This window comes from Mytilus edulis, chromosome 5 (genome assembly GCF_963676685.1).
Source record: "Mytilus edulis chromosome 5, xbMytEdul2.2, whole genome shotgun sequence".
In the NCBI taxonomy this organism is placed as follows: Eukaryota; Metazoa; Mollusca; class Bivalvia; order Mytilida; family Mytilidae; genus Mytilus; species Mytilus edulis.
In genome coordinates, this window is record NC_092348.1 from 16,487,981 (window position 1) to 16,503,107 (window position 15,127).

General features: G+C 32.3%; 1 protein-coding gene across 12 annotated transcripts in view; it reads left to right on the forward strand.

The window, feature by feature from the left end:
• The window catches only part of LOC139523106 (protein MTSS 1-like), a 58,265-nt gene extending 53,253 nt beyond the window's left edge, over positions 1 to 5,012 (forward strand). For all 12 annotated transcript variants that reach the window (XM_071316884.1, XM_071316872.1, XM_071316881.1 and 9 more), the window contains one exon: positions 401 to 5,012. In XM_071316884.1, coding sequence (XP_071172985.1) covers positions 401 to 1,200 — 800 coding nt within the window. In that variant the 3' untranslated portion in view covers positions 1,201 to 5,012. The remainder of the gene's footprint in view (positions 1 to 400) is intronic.
• Positions 5,013 to 15,127: the final 10,115 nt, after the last annotated feature.

Sequence of the window (15,127 nt, forward strand, 5' to 3'; positions counted from 1 at the left end):
AGTATCCTTACCTACTCTGAAATCCTTTAAATATATGTTAAATTTATTTCTATGTATAACATGAAAGAACAATGTTTTGTTTAATTGTTTAATACAATAAATTAAATAATCATTAGATAACCCATTATGTCTGTTTGTTATGTTCACACATAGCTGTCAATATAATGAAATTTTATGCGACTGTCATACAAGTGAGAGGTTTTGCTAGCTGTAAAACCAGGTTTCATCCACCATTTTCTACACAAGAAAATGTCTGTACAAATTCAGGAATATGACAGTTGTTATCCATTCATTTGATGTGTTTGAGCTTTTGATTTTGCCATTTGCTGAGGACTTTCAGTTTAGAATTTTCCTCTGAGTTCGGTATATTTGTTATTTTCCTTTTTTTTCTATGTTTTAGGTATTCCAGTATCTGGTGTGGGTTTGGGGAGGAGAAGTTCAATGAATCAACAGCAGAGTAAACCACCACCTCCTGTAAGACGATCCTCATCAATCACTACAGCTAATCCTGCAGTACTGCAGAAATTACGTAAAACACCACCTCGTGAACAACCACCAATTACTCAGTCAACGAGTAGACCTGGTTCACATCGTAGAAGTGGCAGTTCTGGAAGTCAATCAGAACCTGCCTATGCTGAACTACAAGAGATCCAGCAGAGCATCCAAGCACGTCAAAGTCGTCAGGAACATCAAGAAATTATTTATGCGTCTACGACTGCTGCTCAAAATCCATACAATCAACACAATTCACAATATGTGCCTAATTCACAACCAATATATGGGCATGCTGTTCCTCCAGATGCTCGTGCCATGATGCCACCACCAAGTGGACCACCTCCCAGTGGACCACCATATTCTCAGACTGGTATGCCACATTATGGCCAAAATCTCCCTGCTGGTCAGGCTGATATGGTTAAGAAACTGAATGCACGATTTGCTGCTATGAATGCTTCATTACAAGAGGAGGAATTACCCCCTCCCCCTGCAGACATTATGCCTGATCCAGATTTGCCTCCACCCCCATCAGCAGAGGAACTTCAGGAAATTGGATGCACATTTAGTCAAGCCCCACCCCCTGTATATTCTAAACCCCAAACAAACAATAGCAGTGACAGTATTCGTGCTTCTCTAGTGTCTGAACTCAAATCAGGACCTCGATTAAAACGTGTCAATTCTAAAGATGAGGGTTCAGAATGCTAGTATCCTGAGAACCTTAGAAGTAGATTTGTGTTTTGTTGGGTTTTTTAATGTGTGACAGTAGCAGTTTTAAACTATGTATGAAAGGCAGTATTTTATTGATATATAACTGGCTTGCTTGTATAAACAGTTGCACCTTTTGATATTATTGAACGCTTGTTTTAATGATGATAAATCCAATTTTAACATTATGCTATCTTCCTTATAATTGCTATCAGTATTTCTCATACCTCAGGATAAGTATTTATTTAGATATCAACAGCACAAATCATTTATGTCAAATTGTTTTATGTAATTGTTGTTTTTTTTTATTCAGGCTACTTTTCAACATTTTATGACAGCATTTACATTTTTTTACCACTACATTTTTACAAAGTTATTTTTTTAGTTTTATCAAACATCTGAAAGCAAATTAGATTTTCCTAACTTCTTTTTAACTTTTAAGTAGCAAAATGGAGTAGATGAATTATAGGGCCTTACTTTGCCTGCCTGTCATTTACATGTATAGCAGACTTGTACAAAATATCAACTTTAAAAGTGCTTATTATTATTATGAAGAAAGTGTAAATGTTATGAAAATTTAAATTATTTTCAAATAGGCATATATATTTAAATATATTAAAAATTAAATACACAAAAAGAGTTTTAAAAGCAGCATTGTCTAGCGCTTTCATTCATCTTGGGACTTTTCAAGACTATGAACGTCGTTATGGGGAACACATTAGTAAAAAATCATTGCTTAGCTATGAAATAAATATACATGATTGGGATAGTTTAAAGGCATGCAAGAACCAGATACATATATACATATTTAAGAGGGATGTTATTTATATAGACAGACACAGTGTTAAATAATATAGTTCTTGCATGCATATCAAATCATATTCAGGCACTATAAATCTTGTTTTAAAGTCACATCCATGACATCTATATTTCCACATTTTGCAACCAATATCATACTGGGTTAATACAGAAGTGACAGTTTATCTTGAATAAATAATTAAAATCAGAGGTAGGCAAAGTAATGTTCTCATTATGTCTACTCCTTTTGTGCCTATGGTATATTTTTAAAGATATACTCATTTACTCTTCTTAAAATGTATCTAAATTGTAATTGGATCATCAAGCTGAAAATTTATTCAGAGTTTTTTCAAGGATGAAATATTTATTGGAAAAGCAGTGTATTTTATTGAGTAATAGTTCATTGTATTGAGTGATTGAGAACTGTATGTTTTTTCCATTATTGTTTTATGTTTCTACTTTAGTGCAATGTGCCAAGACAATTCATTTTATTGAACCCTGTAATATAGTTCATTTCATTCTCATTTCTAATTTTAATTATTTTATTTTGTCATGAAGAAAATGATATTTAGTTATTTTGATTTACCCCATAAATGGTTTGAACTTCATGTTTTAAGTATTCTTAAAATTGTAAGTTTTTAAAATTTTGCATATAAATCTTATTTTATTTATAGGAAGAAAGTGATATGTTTTAAGACTACAGACATCAGTTTTAGTTAATTCATAATAGCTGTCTCATTGCTTTTACACCACATCTCTTTTTATCCAGCTTTGATTAAATATTTGATCATTTCATTGGATGCCATTCACCCTATAAGGGATTATATATATATTCCTCTATTCCCCAGTTACAAATTCTTTATGGATATTATATATTCATATATACTTAAGTATATCCCAGTTTACTGAACACATATTATTCTTGTGAAGAGATGATTATGATAATAAGTATTATAAAAAAAGATGAAAGAATATTTTACACAGAATAATAAAACATTTTGGTTCTTGCCCTTTGTGGGGTTGGTTTATGCCCTTTGTGGGGTAATATTATGTTCATTATTGCTTAATTACATGTTGTTTATGTTGCTTCATAAGTTAACAGCTGCTAAAGGCTTAAGTATTCTTATTAAGAAGACTTACTACTTCATCCATGATACGATTGATTGCTATTGTTAATGTAATGACAGAGTAGAAAAACAAAAAAAGATCAAAAATTTAAAAGATATTTGGTGCTAATCTAGTATCTGAATTTGTCTTTGTTTAAACAGGAAAATATAACATAATAGAGATAATTTAAAGATATTTATATTTCAAGAGATAAATATGATTTTATACAAATATAACCTTGCTTAGGAAGTGACTTATAATTCATTTCATGTTTTTGAAATTACCAGAATATTTGCAAAATATGTTTATGGATCATGCATAAGCTATGGTATACTGATATTTTCTTAGTTTTTTATTGCTTTAGAACCCCCTAAAAAATTGTCTTCATTTTAATCTCAGAACTGATCTGTACATTGTAACACACAGAATGTTAATACTCATGAGGAATATGACTTCCACAATATATATCAGGACATTTATTATTATTCCAGATATTTTGCTATAGTCAGCTTATTACTATGCTTCTGTCTTTTAACTTACAATGTACAGTAAAGCCAAGATATTTAGTACTGGTAATATATTTAGAAAAAAAGACTGCATTTGTTGTAATATAAAAGTATACGTTGTACCTAAAAATGGGATGTCTTAAATGAATTTGTGAGATGTACAAAACAGGACATGGTTACCTGTTGATTATCATCAAAAAGAAAGAAAACAACATGTTTACATCACATATTTTAAGTGCTATTTCAATAGTCTGTTTAGTCTCTTAAGTTTAAGTTTAATTCTGCAATGAATATCAAAGATGATACAATTACATACTATAGTGACATTTCATTTGAAAAATTCTTCATCAGGGCTTTATTGTACATTGTATAGTTTTCATTCCAAGCAAAGAAGTTCCACTCAAGACATAGTTTGTATTTGCAAGTTTTATTTGCAGAAATGTATTTTGCTGTTTAACCATTTATTTTTCATTTGTCATTGCTAATTATTTGATTGATTGAAATTTTAATTCAGATTAGCAAATTGGCCTACACAACAGATATAATCTAATGAGTATATCATAAATGGTAAACAATTATATGATAGAACCACTCTTTACAATCTGCCATTTAATTTCTTTGGTCATTGATAAAAATTGCTGTAGATAATTTCCAAACAATTGCATCAAAACTTTTTTCTCATCATTTAAATTTATTTTATACAATTGCTGTTTACTAAGTATGACACTGAAATTTTTTGTGAGTTATTGTTTTTTCGTTAGTTTCGTATTAATTCAATTACCATAAAAATAATTCATATTTAAACAAAACACAAAGTAAGGGTTAGAGAATTACATCTTAGGAAAAATTAAGAAACTGGTATTTTTTCTAGAGGTTAGAAATTTATTGAATTTTTTTCTAGAGGTTAGGAAATTTATTGAATTTATTAAATCCAGTTGTGCATGATTCAGTCACACATTAAAAATCACAAGCTATAATTTTCCTTTAAGAAAGATGTGTTTGCTGATTGTTTTTTTTTTTTGTAAATGCATAACGTAACTAGAATCAAAATTTGAAATTTGGTTTGTTTAAAATGTGAGAAAGATTATCATATACTACACTAATTTATCAGTTTCATTATTTGATATTACTCTAGGTTTATACACTTACATACACACCATGCCATCTTTCCGAAAAGATAAAGTTTGAGTTAAGCAGTTTTAATTTGTCATTGTTTATTTCCATTGCAACTAAATCGTAATTTGTTTTTCACATGGCTCATAAAGTTAGGCAAACAGAAAACAAATTATACTTTGGAATCCATTAGCAGTGTGTTAGTTCATGTATTTATTTGTCGTCACACAGTAATCTATGTAACAATATCTTCACAAACTGCTGTGTGAATAAAAATAGATATGGCAATGACTTACTATCTTTCTTGTCTGGTTTACAAATGGTAACAATGAGTCTTGAAAGATTTTTGTGCTGTCTTAAAATTCAAGCTATAATCAAGGGAGCACATAGTTGTCTATTGTCAATCTGTTCATTCATAAACTCATCATAGATACCAGGACTAAATTTTGTATATACGCCAGACGCGCGTTTCGTCTACAAAAGACTCATCAGTGACGCTTGAATCCAAAAATTTTTAAAAAGCCAAATAAAGTACGAGTTTGAAGAGCATTCATATGACTGTCATACAACTGATAGGGTAAACTAGCTGTAAAACCAGGTTTAAATCTCTGTACCATTTCAGGAATATGACAGTTGTTATCCATTCGTTTGATGTGTTTGAGCTTTTGGTTATGCCATTTGCTTAGGGACTTTCCATTTTGAAATTTCCTCAAAGTTCAGTATTTCGTGATATCGCTTTTCACACATTCTGTAGAATTATGGTTATGGAGTGTGATTTTTAAAGAGACAACTATCCTCTAACAATTTACAGAACAAGGATTTAAATAACTACAGATCACAGTAGTCTTCATTACTGAACTAAAACATGAGCAAAGGAATACATGTAACAAACAGATCTAATTTAAGAGAACTAGGAGCAGGTTTAAAAAAACAACACCAACAAGCAATTATCAGGACAGATGCTACTAAAACAACCAGTGGATAACAGCCTTTAGCTAGCTTCAAATATAAACGTTTTATAAACATAAATTACATCAATACATACAAAAAAATCAATGTAATTGGTGGTTTCACATAATCGTTACATACACATCTATATCTAGCTTAATACATTTATAACACATACCTGCATTAAAATTTGTACACCAGACATGTGTTTCCTCTGAAATAAACTCATCATTGATGCTCGTATCAAAAAAGTAAAATATAAAGTACAAATTTGAAGAGTATTGAGGACCCAAAATTCTGAAAGGTTTTGCAAAATACAGATGATATGAGACTCTTTCAAAACTTAATTTATGGTTTACCGATTTAATATTAATTATAAGGGTCATTCCTATCAATCATAAATTAGAGCTGAAATTAAAGTTTCAATATGATGTACATATTGAATTGGAAACAATCATAAAAGAGAGGAGAAAATACCAAAGGGACACTGAAATTCACAAGTCGAAAAGTAAACAACACCACCATGGCTAAATAAGAAAAAGTCAAACAGTACATAAAACAACATGGAAAACTAAGATTGAGTAACACGAACCCAAAACAATAACTGGGGCGATCTCAGGTGCTCCAGAAGGGCAAGCAGATCCTGTTTCACATGTTGCACCAAACCCGATGATCATTCTAATTTGGTAGGTCACATTCAGGGAAAAGTGGACACGATTGGAACAAACTCATCATCATCTGTGAAACAGATATTCCATAAAGCACACCCAACTCGTGAAGCTATATGGTCTTGCCAGAAGAACACTATTTTTATGTTGTTATATCTTCGTAACTTTGACCAACAAATATAGGAGTTGAAAAGAGACTCTTCTGTTAATTATCATTCAGTAGTCAATAAGGCAACATCTTCATTTTGGAATCTGATCCTTTTCAAGTTTACTCAAAGGCATTTCCTTGACACATCAGGTGAAGGGTGACTCGTTCATTTTTATCGTCACTTATTTCTTAAGAAATCAAAAAAAAACATTAAGCCATCGCGGGTCAATTTATGATGGACCACGGAGGTATATCTTGCTCTATTTTAATGTCTTGCATGTTTACTTTAAATCTCCTTGTATTTATTATGTTTAAAGCAATTCAGCGTTTGCCTCAAGTACTTTTACATCCCAATAAGATTTTCTTAGGCTATGGCAAAAACTTTGATAGAGAAAAAGTCGTCTGTAACTTGTTATTCTGTTTCCATTTTGTGTCTCCACCAAGTGAAGATCAAGCTCTTAGATTTTGATGATGTCAAACTCCTGCATCTATGAACAGCGGTTTATTACTGTTGCCTTCAATCAAGGTATGATAAAACGGACAAAGCCATGAAAATAAAAACGGAAGACTACATGAACCGCACCAAAACACTGAGCGGGGTTTGGATGCTTCTTATATATTGACTTTGTAGGGTTCGTGTTGCTTATCTTGAGCTTATTGTATATTGTGGAATTCGTTTGTCAATTGGCCATTTGTCTTTTTGGTAATGCTATTGTCTGGGGTTTTTTTTTGGGGGGGGGGGGGGATTGGTGATTCCCGAATTCCAAAGTTATTCGTATAATGGCAAGCCGTTCTCGTCAAAATTATGTTTAAACCATTTTTCGAAAATTTTACACATTGAGAATTACAACAAAGCACACTCAGATTTTTACCAGACACCCTTACTTATCTAGGAAAATTCGTTTTCAGCCTCTGAAAATTTTATGTCTGCCACTCTGTGAAATATTTAATTAGAATTCTCTTTTTGTGTTTTCAACATATATTAAATATGTAAAGGGTTCTTTCAAATGCTAAATCTAAACCTGTGTTTGAATATTAATTTTTTTTTGTCCATATTTGACACGTGTCTGCTTTAAAAGCAAGACAGTATGCAATGTATATAATTTATTCACACAAGTTTACAGCTTGAAAGCTAGGGGAAGACTGCCCAAGTAACATTTTACAAAACAATTAACTCGTCATAAATACCAGGATTAAGGTTCGGTTTCTGCGTTTCGAATAAAAAAATATTAAAAAGGCCAAATAAAGTACGAAGTTGAAGAGCATTGAGGAATAAAAATACCTGAAAGTTTTGCCAAATACAGCTAAGGTAATATATTCCTGAGGTAGAAAATCCTAAGTATTTTAAAAAACAGTTAATTTATAATTATGACTATATCGATGATAATTCATGCCAACAAAGACTACTAGGTTGGTGATACCTTCGGGAATAAAACTCCACCAGCAGTGTCATCGTCCCAGTTGTAAAATACTCATCATAGATACCAGAATTAAGGTTTGGTGGTTGTGCCAAAGTTACTTCTAGTAATATTTTGTTAAATCATGTTGATTATTGCCATTGTGCGTCGTTCCTTCTGTTACCTTTTCTAACATTGGACTCGGACTTCTTTTAAACTGAGTTTTACGGTGTGTTTGTTTATTCCACATTGGGTAGATGTATATAGGGAACGGTTGAGATCTCACAAAACATTTTAACACCGCTGCATTTTTGTCTGTTCTTAATCAGAACCTCTAGCTGTGGTCTTTAAATTTTTGATCATTTATATTTTTCGGACTTAAGTGTGACGTCCATTTCGTTGAACAAGTATATATTGTTGTTAAGGGACAAGCTACTGCATCTGGGAGATTAATTTCCTTGCTGTGTTGATAACCCATTGATAGCCTTTGTCGGTTGTCTATCCTTTTGTCGGGTTGTTGGCTCTTTGACTTATTTCCTGTGTTTATTTAAGCGATATTTTTAACATTGCAATATAAGCGGGATATTTGTCTAGCCAAACATCAGGTACAACCCACCATTTCATCTTAAAATTGTTACAAAAAGGCCCGTTTCTATGCCTGATGGTTTTTGCCTTTGTTCCACTTCAAGTGTTTCTGTTGTGTCGTTATTTCCTCTTATACAGTCTTACATCTAAGCCCAAGAATAAATGTTGAATAAAAAAAAAACTTATTCCCTGCACCATTAAGAAAATATTTCAAATTAAACTGTGAAATAAATTATATTATCTTAGTTCACATGTACCACATGGTTTCTTTCTCAATTCAAAGGTGACTTTTATTGCAAGGGATAAAAAAAGAAATACACAACCCCAGTCAAGAAATGTATCTTTTTTTCATTATATGTGATTTTGATTTTTTTTTTACAAAATTTGATATTTTCAATAAATTGTAAAATTAGAATATTCTTTAAAACCATATTTAAAAATGATCAGGTTTTTAAATAAATCTTGAAAATCAGGATAAACAACACCAAAGAATATTTCCAAAATAAGAATTGAAAAAAAGAGGGAAGAGAAGTGTCAACCACACATGTGCCTGTGCATTTTCTTAAAACTTTTAAAGTTTAACACGTTATGTAAGTAAATTTATCAGTATGATATGACAGATTTATCGCCCTTCTTAACCATTTCATAATTGAGAGAAGATATGAAATTTTCACTTTCTTGGGCATGGACATAGGACTGTATACTTTTTAAAAAGGATTTTCCTCGGTTATAAAATGTAACCCGGATTTGCTTCCTGTGTATTTGCCTGTCATCATATTTAAATTTAATAAGAATTGGTTGAACAGTTTTATAAGTTACAACATGGAAACAACTTCAGGTGCAATTTGTCAATACATTAAGGACCGTAACTCCTGAACGGTGCAAGTTATAATCATCAATATAAAATTGACCTCCATTATGTCATCAGTAGTAACACATTTAAATTTAAAAGAAAGTGAGATAAAGAGTTCCCAAGTAATTGCACAAAACGACATGAAGTACCATTTTCCAATAAATTAAAGACCATAACTCATCAACGGTAACAGTGAACATTATCGATATCGAACGTCACCTCCAGTCGAACATCAAGATTGTCATCAGTATCAATATATTAAAACTTAAAAGAATTGGTTGAACAGTTAAAACTACATGTATACAATACTATTCAAATATATAAATGTAAGGACTATAATTCCTCTGTCGGACGGTTCATAAGTTATTGCAAAGAAACTGTTAGAATCCGCGCTTCATATTTTTTCAATCGTCGGAAAATCCGGTTAAATTGAATATATGACACAAAGTAACCAATAAAAGTACTGATGGTGTTCCATGTGGATCCGGCATATGGATACTCACTTATTGCGAACTCAACTCTTCTCTTCTGATCTAAAAAAAAGTATCCAAAAATATTTCCAAGAAAACAGTATTATATAAAAAAAAAAACACAAACAAAGCAATGTCATACCATGTTAAGTAATGCTCGCACTGAATGATTGTTCTTCTTTATAAAAGTATCATGTTAAAAAAACACAAACAAAGCAATATCATACCAGGTTAAGTAATGTTTGCACTGCGTGATTGTTCTTCTTTATAGTTAGTACTAAATTATAATCCTGGTACCTTTGATAACTATTAGCACTTCCTCAACATACTGATGATAATTAACGAGCCGTGCACTGATGTCGTTAGATATAGTTTCTATTTACAGTTAAATAAATACATATAAAAATTCTAAGAATTTTTCTTTTTCTTCTTATTTGTACTATACATTTTGGTTTAAACTATATACATCGTAATATTAATTTATGTGTAGGTGTTTGTTGAGAACAGATATTGGGATCTGTTCTCGGAAACAGTCTTGGGTAGTACATTCCACTGCAGCTACAGGTAGAAGGTTCCATTGAAATATTGGTCTAGGATAAAATGTGTATGTGTACGAGTCTTTAGATGTTTGTATTAGTATATAGGAATGCTTGTGTAAATTTTGTCTTGTTCTTGTGTCAGATTGGATGATCATGTCAATTGGATAAATAGCTACAAGATGGTGTATTAAATATTATTCTATAGAAACAGATGGCGTGTTTTTATTCGTTTTTTTTTTATAGAATTGTCCAGTTTAAAGTTTGTTACATTTCATTGACGGAGCAGGTGTTGTGGTATATGTTGCAAATGAACCTAGCTGCCCTGCGCTGGACTATTTCAAGTTGTTATGTTAGAAATGTGGTATGTGGGTCCCAGGCGCAGCTACTGTATTCAAGCTTAGGTCTGACCAGTGCTGTATATGCTCTTTCTTTAACTGTTTTGGAATTGACCTTTACATTTCATTTGATAAAGTTAAGGTTTTGTTTGGCTAAAGCTGTAGTATTATTAATATGTTTGTTCCATTTGATATTTTGTGGAAGTATATGTTGGTGAATAGTGTAATCAAATTTTATTGGGGTTTTATTTGTTGTTATCTGAAGGACTGAGCACTTGTCTTGAATGAATGCCATGAGTTTATTTTGTTGCTGGTGATTGGTATACTCTTGCAAGTATTGAGTGTAATCGTAGGATGATATGTTTTATATATTCATAGAAGTAAATTATGGACACAGGAAAATTGATAGGATCCAAAGCTGTGACTTCGGATACGCCAGATGTTATACCGGCGTCACACATCAGCGTATATAGCTCCGACGTACGCCGGGCGTGGTTAAAAAATCATGTACGCTGCCAATACGCTAGTAATTTTGGAAGCATTCAACCTGTCAATTATATCTGTTTCGTGTGCACAACGAGCTTTAAGATTGTGTTGGGCGTACGAGAAGCGTACCTTAGCGTATATCGGGCGTTCAAGTAACGTATGTTGGCGTATGTATAACAGGGGTTTTTCGTCGTTCCTGTTATATTTAGAATTCGGGGGGAAAGTCACTGGATAAAGTCAACACAACTAAGTTAAGCTTTACGATGGTTTATATATAACTTCTTCAATAGTGCAAAACATTAATTACAATAAAAGTTCAACGGTAAATATTCCGGAAAGATACAACAAATGGTAATTCCAATAAATGTTCTATACTAAACACAATGAATGTCACTGTAAATGCACGGCGTCCGTACAGCTTGACCGCTGGTATCCAACTGACCATTTCCATAGAAACAATATAAAATGAATTACGTAATCTTACTTAATCATAACTACATGTACTAATGAAATTTGTCACGTAATGCTATAAACGAATAATACAATTAAAAACATATATACGATAACAAGAAATAGACAATGCTAGGATTAAAATGGATTAACTTCTTAACGTGTAGGCTAACAATGTTGAGAACAATAGTATCTTGCTTTTTTTATAAAGTTTGAATTGTTACAAAATAAAATAAAAAGGAAAATATCGCTGTCACATATGCCTGGCGTGTGTCTAACGTAGATGGAATGCACGCTATGTATATAAAAAAAACTTTTGAACGTATTTGAGACTCGTCCCGGTCGTATCTTGGACGTTTTATTATGGAGTGTTTGTTAAAAACACACCCGCATTCGTCTTGTACATAAAGTCGAACAATCTTGAAGCGTATACAACGTGCCCTAAACGTGTCTCAAACTCATCTGTAGCGTTTTCAACGCGCTTGTAGCGTTTGTATTACGTGCGTGTAGCGTACAGGTATACGATAGACACACGCTTGAGCTGTATGCAATTTTTCTTATGTTTGGAGAGAAGTCTTTTGTGAGGAACTTTGTCTAATGCTTTAATATATCATTACTATAAGCTCTTTTGTTACTTTTCCGCATTATTTTTTGAACCGGGCCAGTTGCTTTGTTGGGATTGTTTTTGTTTTGAAGTATCGATGTTTTTTTATATTTGATATATTGATCCCATCTTATCCGGTATAGATGTTTTCATATTTGATATAATGACCCCCTCCCCCCCCTTATTCGGTATTGGCTCACTTTACTTTTCCTCGGAAAATGCCTTTGAAACGGACTGTTTAAGCTTTTCTGATGTAATGTCTGTTGGATTGCCATCTTTTCGTAGTGCAGAGATACCTCCGTTGTCATATTTCATGTTTTTAATGTATGTATACAAGTTCTTTGGTTGTTTTTGTCTAGTTCTTCTACTGACAGGTCAAATATCATTTATTTAATGTAGTTCCAGTAGGCATAACATAACTACGCATTTCTCTTTGTTATGTAATTATCAAGTTTTCATAAAAAAATTTGCATTTGTTCTGAACTATTTTTGCTGTTTTTATGTAGTCTTTTAACTTTATTTATTTTAGTTTTTAATTTGTTATCAACCCAGGACAGTATGTTTTCTGTTCGTGATTGTCTTTTGGGAAATATTTTCCTGTTCGTGATTGTCTTTTGGGAAATATTTTCCTGTTCGTGATTGTCTTTTGGGAAATATTTTCCTGTTCGTGATTGTCTTTTGGGGAATGTTTTTCTTGACTAATGTAAGTAGTCTGTCAGTGAATGTTTTCCAGAGGTCATTAGTAGATGAATATGGTAATGACCTTAAATATCTTGTGCGAGTTTGTTAACGTCTTGATTGATGTTTTCCCAGTAAGCTTTTTCATACTGGTTTGTTTTTCTTGTTATTTTATAATTTCGTTTCAAAGATAGTGCACATTCTCCAAAGACGATCTCGTCTACATTTCCGATAGGAGCATAATTTCTAGAGTTTACTATAACTATGCTTGATATGTGTACTTGTGGGTTTTTTTTACAATCTGCTTGCCTACTGCTCGTGGAATGTTCGTTGATGATGTTTAAAAGTTGTTCACGAGTTTGATATCCGTTTTGCTAGAATCGGTGCATGGTACGTATATCCTAGTGTTATGACCAAGGTTAAAGTCGCACACAAGAATGATTGTTTTGCCTTTTGTTGATACGATGTAGTGAGATTTGAAGTTGTTCTATGAATGTGCCATTATCAGATAGAGGTTGATAGTAAATTTCAACAATTAGCTTCTGGCATTTGTCATATTTACTTGTACACATACGGATTCAGAATCTGTTTGTAGATCTTTGATTTCTTAGAATAATAGGTTTGTTGTTATTTCTACATAAACATAGCTAAGATTGTTAGTGCTTGGAGGTCGTTCTTTCCTATATACAGTATAGTCTATCATTGGGAAGAATTCAGCTGATATTATGTCTTTATCATGTTTACTGAGGCAGGTTTAAGTGATGATGATGTCAGGTTTGATTAAGTACATATGATGATATCATAAAATTGAGAATGGAAATGGGGAATGTGTCAAAGAGACAACAACCCGACCAAATAAAAAACAACAGCAGAGGGTCACCAACAGGTCTTCAATGTAGCGAAAAATTCCCGCACCCGGAGGCGTCCTTCAGCTGGCCCCTAAACAAATATATACTATGTTTAGTTCATATCAAGATTTCTTATAATTCTTGTTGTTTATTTTTGATTGATTAAAAATTGAAGTTCAGTATTTTAAGTTCTCTTGAATGCCTGTTTTTTAGGTTTAAATTGCAAACTAAATGGTCTTCTCGGTGATTAAATGAATTAGATGTGATGATAAGTCGAATATTGATGATGAACAAATTGATATTTCGCATTATATACAATGCATGGATAAGTTTAATGAATCCAAGCATTTGTAGTGTAGGAATGGCATGCATTGGTAGTTTGCATAGTAAGAGATGCGGCATGTATTACAACATATAGCTTTTTGGCATCAGGTAACTGCTGTTTAACGTGTACCGCAGGGCCATTTAGGTGTTCTCGGATCTGGGTTTAGCTCTATATTGTCTAAAAGGGCTTATGCTATTATAGAGATTTACATTGGTTTGATGCTTTCACACATTTTTTTTATATCAGATGTTGTACAATTTCTCTAAGGTTTGAGAAATTTACTGATTTTATTGAATGTAGCAACCAATGGTGTTAGTTATACTTGTTGCGTGGTCATTTGTCTGAACTGGCTGATTGCATATCTTACGGAGTATCAGGCCAGCCGGCAGAGTATAGAATGTTAGTTTACATGCCAAGGCCATAGTCTTGTAAGGAAGTTCGCTTCTCTTGTTTTGAATTTTAACCAGATATTCGGAATCCTCTGGTTATATCCATGTAGTGGCGTTCAAAAATTTTGCCCTACTTTTTTCATAAATTTATTACATATAGTTTGAAAAGTCATGTTTGAAAATCTTATAAATTCCTTGTTATTTTTTTGTTAGTGTTTGAAAGAAAAAAAGGTGCCAATGTTTATTTATATACTCCTTTATTTTTTTCTGCTTATTTAGTTCCTTTATTTATACAATGTTATATACTCCTTCATTTTTTTCTGCTTATTAATTAGTTCCTTTATCTATATACCATCAATCTATAACAATCTTTTCAAAAACTTGTTATATTGAAACAGAGCAGCGAACATCTTTAATATGTTTGCTTATCACTATAAATACCTGGTCATATCTAGTATTGCGACTACCTTTTATAGACTTTATACATACATAACGACGGCAACTGTGTGTACATGTTCAGTACACTCGAAGAAAGTATGGTGTATACACATCTTTATGATTCGTGTAGATGTTTAGTACACTTGAAGAAAGTATGGTGTATACACATCTTTATGATTAGTGTACATGTTCAGTACACTTGTTGAAGAAAGTAAGGTGTATACACATCTTTATGATTCGTG